The following is a 10,836-nucleotide window of genomic DNA, read 5'->3' on the forward strand; positions in this document are numbered from 1 at the left end:
CCATCCCCTTCAGCCTACAGCGGGGGAATTACTCACACATGGATGGGGGAAACATGGCTGGTTGATGAAGAGGCGTCGGTGGTGATGGCGGCGATGATCTCCTCCAATTCCCCGTCCCGGCGGAGTGCCAGAACGGAGACTTCTGGCTCCCGAGACGGATTTTCGTGATGTGGCGGCGTTCTGGATGGTTTTTGGCGACTTCGACTTCTCTCCGTGCGTTTTTAGGTCGAGGGCGATAAGTAGTCCGAAGGAGGGCGTCGGAGGCCGGCCGAGGGGGCCACACGCTAGGGCCGCGCGCCCCCCTCCTGGGCCGCGCCGCCCTAGGGTGTGGGGCCCTCGGGCCTCCACCCGACTTGCCCTTCCGGCTCCGTAAGTGTTACGGGAAAATAGGGCCTTCTGTATAAATTCCGAGGTTTTTCCCGAAAGTTGGATTTCTGCACAAAAACGAGACACCAGAACAGTTCTGCTGAAAACAGCGTTAGTCCGTGTTAGTTGCATGCAAAACACACAAATTAGAGGCAAAACAATAGCAAAAGTGTTCGGGAAAGTAGATATGTTTTGGACGTATCAGTATAGAACATCAAGCATGACAGATATCACAATGTAAAGCGCATAGGTAAAGGAGCTTGGGTTGAGAAGTAACCGGTGCACGAGGAGACGATGATGTATCCCGAAGTTCACACCCAAGGGTGCTACGTCTCCGTTGGAGCGGTGTGGAGACACGAGGCACTCCAATGAGCCGCTAGGGCCACCGTATTCTCCTCGAGCCTTTCCACCAAGGGGAAAGTCTCGATCCACTAAGGGACCCTTGAGGGTGGTCACCGAACCCGTACAAGCTTGGGCAAACACCCAAGTATCAAGCTTGAGGCAACTCCACAACACGGAGGCTCTCAAGTACAAGGCCTCAAAGGCTACAACACGCCACACCGGCGACAAGGCCACAAAGACTCCAACGCGCCACAACCGGCTCCAAAACCACAAAGGCTACCACACTCCACAAAGGCACAACGCCACAAAGGCTACCACACCACAAAGGATGTGTCGGTGCCAAGCCAGACCAATAAATACAACTCAAACGCTGGGAGGATGCTGCTACGGAAGATGCAAGCACTTCTCCTCTCGTCGAGGCTCGAGTGTGTCAAACCGCCGACAAGTACATAACTCTAGGGAAGCAGAGCACCTGGCCAACCATAACACATCACCAAAGAACAACCGCTACCAGCTACCAACCGCCGCTGAACTCGTCCACTGACACTGCTATCTCAAGGTGGCGCCGCCGTCGCCCAAGCTGAAGCATTTGGGTTTTCACCCGAGATAAGCAAGGCATGGATGGGGAAGTGATGGCTGTGAAATACGCCACTTTTTACTCACTTTTAAACCCTTGGATATGTCAAGAAATTTACTAAACTTCTCTCTAAATGTGCCAATAATGACTAATTATTGCAGAGGTGTGCAATCTCTTCTATCTTTGAATGGTGTGTAGGAAATCAAGTCTTAATGTCAAATGGACCTGCAGTTACGGAATAAAATCTTGTCAAAGTGCACCAAAATCAACCAGAGGTGAAAATTCGGTTCCAGGGAGTTTAGTGCGCACGGTACATGCAAGCTCTACCCGTACCGTCCGCCTGTAAGGTGCGGCGCAGCACTCCCGAGGACAAACCCTATAAGTTGTGTGAGGGAGTCATGCCAAAAAGAGAACCATTCGTCGCCAAACAGAGTTGCCACCCATCAGATCCATCTACACCACACGGAAGGAGATTCAACACCATAGTTCATCCATTCTATCCCATCTCCTCCATCCATCACCATTGTAATAGAGATCTCCTTGAAAATTGGCGACCCTTGTAAGAATATTGTGATTTCAATCCAAGTATTTGCAACAATGATTTCTATCTTTCGTTTTGATATCATATGTGAGTAGTCCTCACGGTTGCGGGTTGGGGTGAATCCTCGCAGCGTTTATATGCTTCTAATCTCAGGAATATGTGTAGGAATTGAATAGGAGTTTTGCAATCTTATATCCTTGTCTCTTTGCCTCGATTCGATGATCTGCAGGTACCCATGTCTATCGGATCGATCAAGGGAAGAGGTGTGATGAGGGGAGAACAGCGTGGTATCGTGAAACCTCGGTGATAGAAATGGGGAAGTAAGGATACACGTTTAGTGATTCGGTCGGGATCAACGACACAATCATCTAACTTAATGCTTTGGTTTGTATTTATTTACTTAATAATTGTTGTTACATGCGGCTATGGGAACAATGGTTGGACCAATAGACTCTTATCACCTCTGCCTTCAGGGGAAATAGTATTTACGGATGTGCTGCTCACAAATCTCTTATCACTATTTTATTTACTACACATATGTATTTCATTTCTATATCTATATATGCATAGCTGCAGGAGAATCCTTGACCTTGACATATTTCCATTCATTGAACACAACATAAAATAAAGTAAACTAGAAAGGTCCGGTAAACATAAAATTAAACCAACTAGTAAGTCTTGTAGACGTTTCCTTTGCACCACTTTAGCAGTGCTTCCCAGGGTTCGATTAAACCTAGATCTTCTAGAGAAAAAACTTACAATACTATAATCCATAATCCGGATCGAAGGTATCAGAGAGTATATCTCAACGTCGCCTTGAAGAAGGGGAACGACACATGCAGCATCATCGAGGTTTTCCCTCGATCCAGAGCCCTACCTCCAGCAACACCAACTGGCCGGAACACAAGGTTGTGGGCCGAGACAAGAGAGCACGAGAAGGCAACATCTTTAGATCTGGCGCACAAGATCCACCGGAATGAACTCTGCACTACGCCCATGTCCGCCGCCACCTCGCCTCCAATGCAGCCGAGGAGAATGTCCTACAACACCGGCAGCGGCCACCCACCGCCAGGTCGACGCTATCCCACCCCGCGCCTAGTGTCGCCGCCCTGAAATGCATGGTCCCCGCACGGTCTGCTGTGGGCATCACCCCAACCACCGTCCACCACTACCCAGCACCGGTGACGCCGAGCCAGAGTGGACGAAGGGAGGAGGGCTGTCGACAGCTTCCCAAGGGCGAAGACCGCATTCCTCCATGCAGCTGCACGCGAAGGCCTAAGAGCAGATTCCCACTGCACAACCTTTCTGGCGGTAGCCACTAAGGGCGACGAGAGGAGGGAGAGGTTTGGGAAGGGGGTGGCGGCAGGATCTAGGGTTGTCTCCCCCGGTCGGCTGGAGGGGCGACACGAGGGAGACACCCTCGTCAAAGAAGTTGTGTTCAGCTCCTCCTTGGTGAAAGGGTGGGCAAGAAAATGGAAAATGGGAAAACAAAGTACGGTTCTAGGGAGCAAGTCTTTTTCTAGAATTGAATTAAGTGTCGGATCGGTAGATCTGGATCAGCATTCACGAGGTGCCACTTTGCGGGGTGGGAGCCCTCGACTGGAGGATATGGCGGAAAGCAGTGGCCGGCGGCCGTCGTGGCCGCATCCGGGCCACCCGACTCGACTCTACGTGGCGTTGGTTGGGGCGCCATTAAGATTTACAACGTGACGGGCGGGCGATCAATCGATCTCGCTACTAGGTCCCTTTCCCAGCTTTCCCCATGCCACAGCACTAGGGTCTAGGGCGGCCGGGTGGCGATAGATCCAGCCGATCTATCCGTTTCCGTCGCTGGTATGAATTCCGCCATGACTTTGCGCGCTGTGTGGACGGCGCGGCCGCCGCAGCTAGCGTCGCCCGTCGATCCATCATCGTTGCGTCGTGTGACAGCCCACCACCACCACCACCCGTCGCTCTCCACCGTACCGGACCTGTAGTCAGAGCTAGTGTACTGCTGAGTGCTCGCAACTACCAACCGGCAACCGCGCCAGCTCCATGCCGCCCCGCTCCATGCTATATATGCGCTGCGTTCCCAGCTATGTTTGCTCCACCTCCGTGCCTTGCGAGTAACGACATATCCATCCACGCGCGCGCCGGCAACCTGTACAAAGCCATGGACCCGTACAAGTACCTCAACATCCGCCTCAACCCCGACGGCTCCCTCACCCGCAACGGCGAGGCCAAGCTCCTCCCGCCGTGCCCGTCGGGGGAGCCCATCGCCGTCACCGCCGCTGCCGGCGCGGACGGCCCAGCGCATCGCATTGTCCACTCCAACGACGCGCCGCTCAACGACGCCACCGGCACGAGCGTCCGCCTCTTCGTCCCGGGCATCTGCGACGGCAGCAGGCTGCCGCTCATCCTCTACTTCCACGGCGGCGGGTACGTGCTCTTCCGCGCCGCCTCCGAGCCGTTCCACAACACGGCGGCGACGATCGCGGCCACCGTGCCCGCCGCGGTCGCATCCGTCGACTACCGCCTCGCGCCCGAGCACCGCCTCCCCGCGGCCTTCGACGACGCCGCCGACGCGGTGCGCTGGGTCCGGTCCTACGCCGCCGGCTCGCCCGGCAGGCCCATCTTCATAATGGGCTCCCACAGCGGCGCCAGCATCGCGTTCCGCGCCGCGCTTGCCGCCGTGGACCAGGGCGTGGAGCTGCGCGGGCTGATACTGAACCAGGCGCACCACAGCGGCGTGGAGCGAACGGCGGCAGAACAAGCGTCGGTGGACGACCGGGTGCTGCCGCTGCCGGCGAACGACCTGCTCTGGGAGCTCGCGCTGCCCGTGGGAGCCGACCGGGACCACGAGTACTGCAACCCAGATGCCATGCTGGCCGGCGTCAGCGCGGCGCGGCTGCGGAGGCTGCCGCCGTGCCTCGTGCTCGGCCGGAAGAAGGACCCGCCCAGGGACCGGCAGAGGGTGCTGGTGGCGGCGCTGCGGGAGGCTGGGGTGCACGTGGAGGCAAAGATGGACGGCGCCGGGTTCCACGCCATGGAGCTGTTCAAGGACAACTGCGCCGCGGAGTTCAACGCGCAGGTGGCGGACTTCGTCCGCCGCCACGCTCACGCGGGCGACGGCGTTGACGAGCACGTTGCGAGGAGCAGGCTGTGATCGACCGAACGATTCAAGCACAGGGTTGTTAAACAATGGCGCGCGTTGTCTTAGCTCCAATTTTTAAAGCACAATATACTACTATGATATATGAATCATATCTTCATGACCATGCTACGATTGAATGCCTGGGAATCAAGAGTCTACGCAGGCAAGTACAATCAGTGCAGTGCCGAGCTAGCGTACTTGTTTATCTTCCCTTCCAGAATAGATTTGTCACGCTGCTTTTTTCCTTTTTGTTCTTTGTCAAATTTTTATCCCAAATTCTTCCCGGCGGGTGCGTGCCAGACGGAAGCTGCGGGCGCACACGCTACGCGACAAACAACGCCTACTCACTGCGTCTCCAACCTCACCCCGAGTCCCCGACCCGCTTTTTCTCCCCAAATCGCATCGAGCCGCTGCCCTACGCCACCCACAGCAACGCCCGGCGATCCACCACACCGCGGTACCGGAATCCCATGAGGAAGCTGCTGCTCGTCGCGCCGCCCGTGACCCCTTCGTCGCCCGATCCAGATCAACAACGAGGTCCCTTACTGCTCGTTGGCGCGGCTCGCCCCTCTCGTTGCAGATCCGAGATGAGCGCTATCGTGCCTCACAGCAGCCCGCACGCCACCTAGACGAGCAGTGTCGCGGCTTCCGGCAGCCCCGACAAGCGCCGTCGAGCCTCTCCGAGAGCCACGGCGAGCCACACGCCTTCTTGATGAGCACGGGCCCCAGTAGCCTCACGTGCCTCGCAGGCGTTCCCCGGCCAAATTCTTCATGTGCGGATGCCGCTGCTGGCTACGAGTGCACGGCCGCCGCCTCTCGTAGGAACTCCCGCACGACCGGGCGCTCCTCTGATCTTCTGCACGGCCGCTGCTGCAGGCCAGAGTCTGCGCCCGCCTTTCGATACCTGCAGAGCTGTACCAGACCACCATTGCTCCACGTAGGGAGGTGCGACCTCGAGGCCGGCGGCTGCTGGTTCTTTACAGGAGGCAGTGTGGTGTGTGGTCGGGAGTCTAATCCGCTGGATCTGGCTCCGTACTCTGCATCTCAGTCTTACTAATTCATTTGGTTGGTCGTGTTGTAATTTTGCTTGTTCTCTGAACCGAAGTGTCTTTCTAATTATTTTCTGTTAATTCATGATAAGTACGTACTAGTATATGGTCGTGTTGTAATTTGTTTAATTGCAGATATTATTTGCTTAATTGCACATATTAATTGCTTAATTCTATTAATTTGTTGCCTTACTCAATTACGTCACTTATTAAGAGTTGCTCAATTATGTTAATTTGTTGCCTAAAAATTATCCCAATAATGTATTTTTAGGCTATTGAGAAAACCCCTATTCCCTCGGCGAATTGCGAAGTCGATAAACGACATTGAGAGAAGCAACTTTAGTAACAGCTAAGCAACTTGTACCTACAAATGGATATATGAGCGGAAAGAAACGGTGAAGACCGGCAAGAGGAAGTCGTGACGGGGTGGAGTTGGCGCCGGTGCCAACGGTCGGGGCTTCGGCGCATATAGGCGGCAAGGGCGATGGAGGAGAACGACTGCTGCGGTAGCGTTTCCTACCATTACAGTAAAGTTGCATACAAAGCTGATATAAATTTGCCTACTACTAACATGTAGTTTCCTATTTTTAGGATAAAATTGTCTACTACTGTGCTAAAGTTGTCTAATGTTGCGGTAAAGTTGTCTACCGTAAATATGAACTTTCCTACTACTAAACTAAAGTTTCCTACCTTTGCGGAAAAATTTTCTACAGCTGATATGAAGTTCTTTACTACTGCAATGAGGTTGCATCGTGTTGATGTTAAGTTGCCTACCATTGCAATAGAAATACACTGTGGATGGTGGCCAGGGTGGCGTTGTGGGGTGGTGGATGAGGACGTCGCTATGAGGTGGCGGCCGGGGCGACGCGATGAGGACCGTAGGAGTGCTTCGGTGGAGACAATTCTGGAGGCAACATAGAAACAGTCTAAAGCAACTAATACATCAAAGTTGTGAGGCAGACCTAGTCGGCGTGGGTGCATCATGGTTGACCTACCGACGTGTTGATGATTTTGGAAGGTAGCGCCCAAATATGGTGGCAGCGGTGGACATAAGATGTGACGTTGCCCAGGGTTTTGTGAAGTTCCAACCGATATTGTAATGTTCTGAAGTTGCCTACCGACGCGGTGAAGTTGCCTTCCACTGCAGCGAATTTGCTTACTACTGCAACAAAGTTGCCTGCCACTGCAGTGAATGTTGTGAAGTTGCTTACTACTGAAACAAAGTTGCATGCCACTGTAGTGAAGTTGCTTACTACTGAAACAAAGTTGCCTGCCACTGCAGTGAAGTTGTCTACCGACGCGGTGAAGTTGCCTGCCACCGTAGTGAATGTTGTGAAGTTGCCTATCGCTGCAACAAAGTTTCCTAATGCTGCAACAAAGTTGCCTAATGTCGTTGTCACATGTCAATAAGATGCCTACAGCTATGCCAAAGTGACCTACTGTGAATTTTGCCTTTCTATGTTTTAAAGTTGCCTTCCCATGTCCAATAGTTGTGTATAGCTACACCGTTGCTGTGAATTTGCCTATCTATGTTTTAAAAATTATTTTAGGGACTAAGATGGAAAAAAATTGGTGTCTTTTGCCCCCTCCAAACATTCGTCTTTTCTATTTTGCCCCCCCCCCCCCCAATGGATCTTGGGCAAGCTCCGCCACTGCCCGACGGAGCAACTTTGCTGCTTGACAGAGCAACTTCGGAACCCCGATGGAGCAACTTTGGTGCTTGCGACAGATTCTTGGTGTCCGACGGAGCAACTTTGGTGTCTTACGGTGCAACACGAGTGCTCGACAATGCCTAACATGGTGTCCGACGACACAATTTTGGTGCAACGGAAGTGCCCGACTAAGCAAGTATTTATTTAAAAGTTATAACTATGCAATATACTTCGTGTCTGATGGACAAACTTCGGTACCCTACGAAGCAACTTTGGAACCCGAGGGAGAACTTTCCTTCCTAACAAAGCAACTTTGGTGCTTGTAGCGCATTCTCGATGTGTGATAGGGCAACTTTGGAATCTTACTGCATAACTTAGTGTTCGACAATGCTTAAAATGATGATTTTGTTATCCGATGACACAACTTTGGAGCCCGAATGCGCAACTTTGGTGTCCGATAACGCAAATCCCGAAAGCGCAAATTTGATGCCCGACAAAGCAAATTTGGTGCCCGATAGCACAATTTCAGTGCTTGACCTAGCAAGTTTTTATTTAAAATTTACAACTATGCAATATATTGATAGACAAGAAACTAGCAATTTTGAACAAATGTTATGTGGGCCCACATCTCTCATCTCTCTTTCACGATTTCTTCTTCCTCCCAAAATGAAGCCCATAACTCTGTACTGTACTTTCTTCTCAACTAGGCACGAACTACCAGCAATGAACAAAACCAGAAACCGCCCCGTTTCTGAGCAACTAGTAAGTGATTTTAGGCAACAAATTAGCATTACAAGGCAAGTACCATCACGTTAGACCCACGGCTCACTTTCCTCCCTCCCTATTTTTCACCGGTTCCCCATTATCCCCTTTTTCCTCCCAGCATCTCTCTCTGAAGAAGAAGTGAGTACTCTCTCAGCCGACGATTCAGGTCGCCGTCGGCCACCAGCCCCGCCGTCCTCCCCTCGCTCAGTTCTCCACCGGCGAGTCGCTGTTCCACGGCTTGTGTCGTTGCTTCACCCGCTGCCCCACTGCTGCTCCCGGACGAGGCGCGGTCGCCGTTGAGGAAAAGAAGGGTGCGTGGTCGCGGGAGGAACCCGGCGGCGGGGATCCGGCGTGGACCTCTCGGAGGTGCGAGACGGGAACCCGGCCAGCCGGCTGGGGCGCACGTCTAGAGAGGGTAGCCGGCGGCCGGCAGCGAGCGTGGTGGCCGGGGTTACGTGCTTGGCCAGTCGCGCTCATGGCAGGAGCGGTGGCAAGGCGGCGCGCGTCATTGATTTCGGCCGCGAGCTGCCCGCTGATGGAGAAATTGGGGATCGAGAAACAATGCCAGAGATTTTTTCCTTTCCTTTTTTTTTGTCGGGGGCGACACGAACTTTCCTAATCAGAGGGTGCGCCAGAAACTACGTACCGGTAGACTCGTCCCTTTCCTTTTTCGGTTGACCGCTCAGATGAACCAACGAGCATGCGGCCGCCCGCTAGACGCCTCCAATTTTTATCTACCGGTGGCAACTCGAGTTTGTCATGTGCTTCTTACTTGACGTCGGAAAGTTCGCGGTAGAAAGAGCTCCCTGTTTTTGTTTTGTTTAAAGCACATCTCTAGATCTCGTTAATAAACATCCCGTTTTCAGTTTTTCTCGGAAAATCGAAGCAGATCAAATCCCGTAAACTCACGCGACCCGTACATATTATTAGGAGGATCTCAGAAAATCCTAACCCGACATGTACATACACGAGCCGAGGAGCCAAACCGAGTGCAGTTTGTACTCCTCCACCAGTTTTGGCCGGGTGAAAGTTTCAGCTCGGAACAGTGCCATTTTGCCGCCAAGTCCATTGGTCCCGCGAAAATTAGCTCCATTCGCTGGCCAACACGGGGCCCGTTCGCCGGGCGCGCCATGCTAGTGCCCATTCCCGTCGAGGGAACCAAGGGAGGTGAGGTGGGCATCGCGAGCTAGGCCGATATGCTCGGGAGAGGTCGCCACTGCGAGCCAGGTGCGAGCGGAGCAGGGCTCCCGGGGCATAGCCTATTTGAGACCGTAAAATATGTTGTGATTAAGTTCTCAGATCTGTGGGGTGCTGAAGAAGGGAAGAAATCGTGCGGGAGGGGGGCCGTGGTGCTGGCAGATTTGGTGGCGCTGGGGGTGGCCGTGGTGCTGGTGGCAGTCGTGCTCCACCAGGGGCAGCTGCAGCTACTTCGGCGGGCTTCGTGCGGCCCCTGATCCAGTTGTCAAGTCTGAGTTTCCCCAACCAATGATGCAACAGATGGGGTCTGGTCAAGGTATGTTCCCGATGTTACAACCAAATATGTGGAACATGCCGATGAGTCAGTGGTCGCAATTCTTCGGCAACCAGCAGATTCCCCCTGGTTTCAATCCTTTGATGATGCTACCTCAGGGGATCCCTTCTAGCCTTCCTCAATCCAACAATCAAGGCAGTAGTGCTAGCATGATTCCTTCACAGCAACAGCAGGTTTCTTGTGCTGGGAAGAACAAGAAGAAAAATCAAAAAGGGTATGTTGCTGATAACCCACAAGTATAGGGGATCGCGGCAGTCTTCGAGGGAAGTAAAACCCAAATTTATTGATTCGACACAAGGGGAGGTAAAGAATACTTATAAGCCTTAACAACTGAGTTGTCAATTCAGCCGCACCTGGAAAAACACTAGCAACAGGGGTGATGTGAAAGTAGCAGATAATATGAGAGCAGATGAGTAACAAGTAACACAGCAGCAGTAATAGCAATATGAGAGCAATGGCACCAGAAAATAGTTGACACTACTTCCAATGTCATGTAGAACGAGTATATAATGATGAGAGATGGACCGGGGTTCCCAGCGATCTACACTAGTGGTAACTCTCCAATAACAAGTAACAAGTGTTGGGTGAACAAATTACAGTTGGGCAATTGATAGGAATCAAAGCATTAAGACAGAACATCAAGATCATTAATCATGTAGGCATGTTTCCCATATATAGTCATACGTGCTCGCAATGAGAAACTTGTACAACATCTTTTGTCCTACCAGCCGGTGGCAGCCGGGCCTCTAGGGAATCTACTGGAAATTAAGGCACTCCTTTTAATAGAGCACCGGAGCAAAGCATTAACACTCCGTGAAAACATGTGATCCTCATATCTAAGCCTTCCCCTCCGTTGTCCCAATTTCTGTCACTTTGGGAC

At 52.6% G+C, this 10,836-nt stretch overlaps 1 protein-coding gene across 1 annotated transcript; it reads left to right on the top strand.

The window, feature by feature from the left end:
• The first annotated feature begins 3,880 nt into the window (after positions 1–3,880).
• LOC124697815 (probable carboxylesterase 8) lies at positions 3,881–5,224 on the top strand. The gene has a single exon (XM_047230353.1). The coding sequence runs from the start codon at positions 3,904–3,906 to the stop codon at positions 4,969–4,971; it is 1,068 nt and encodes a 355-aa protein (XP_047086309.1). The 5' UTR covers positions 3,881–3,903; the 3' UTR covers positions 4,972–5,224.
• The last annotated feature ends 5,612 nt before the right edge of the window (positions 5,225–10,836 follow it).

This window comes from Lolium rigidum, chromosome 3, assembly GCF_022539505.1.
Source record: "Lolium rigidum isolate FL_2022 chromosome 3, APGP_CSIRO_Lrig_0.1, whole genome shotgun sequence".
NCBI lineage: Eukaryota > Viridiplantae > Streptophyta > Magnoliopsida > Poales > Poaceae > Lolium > Lolium rigidum.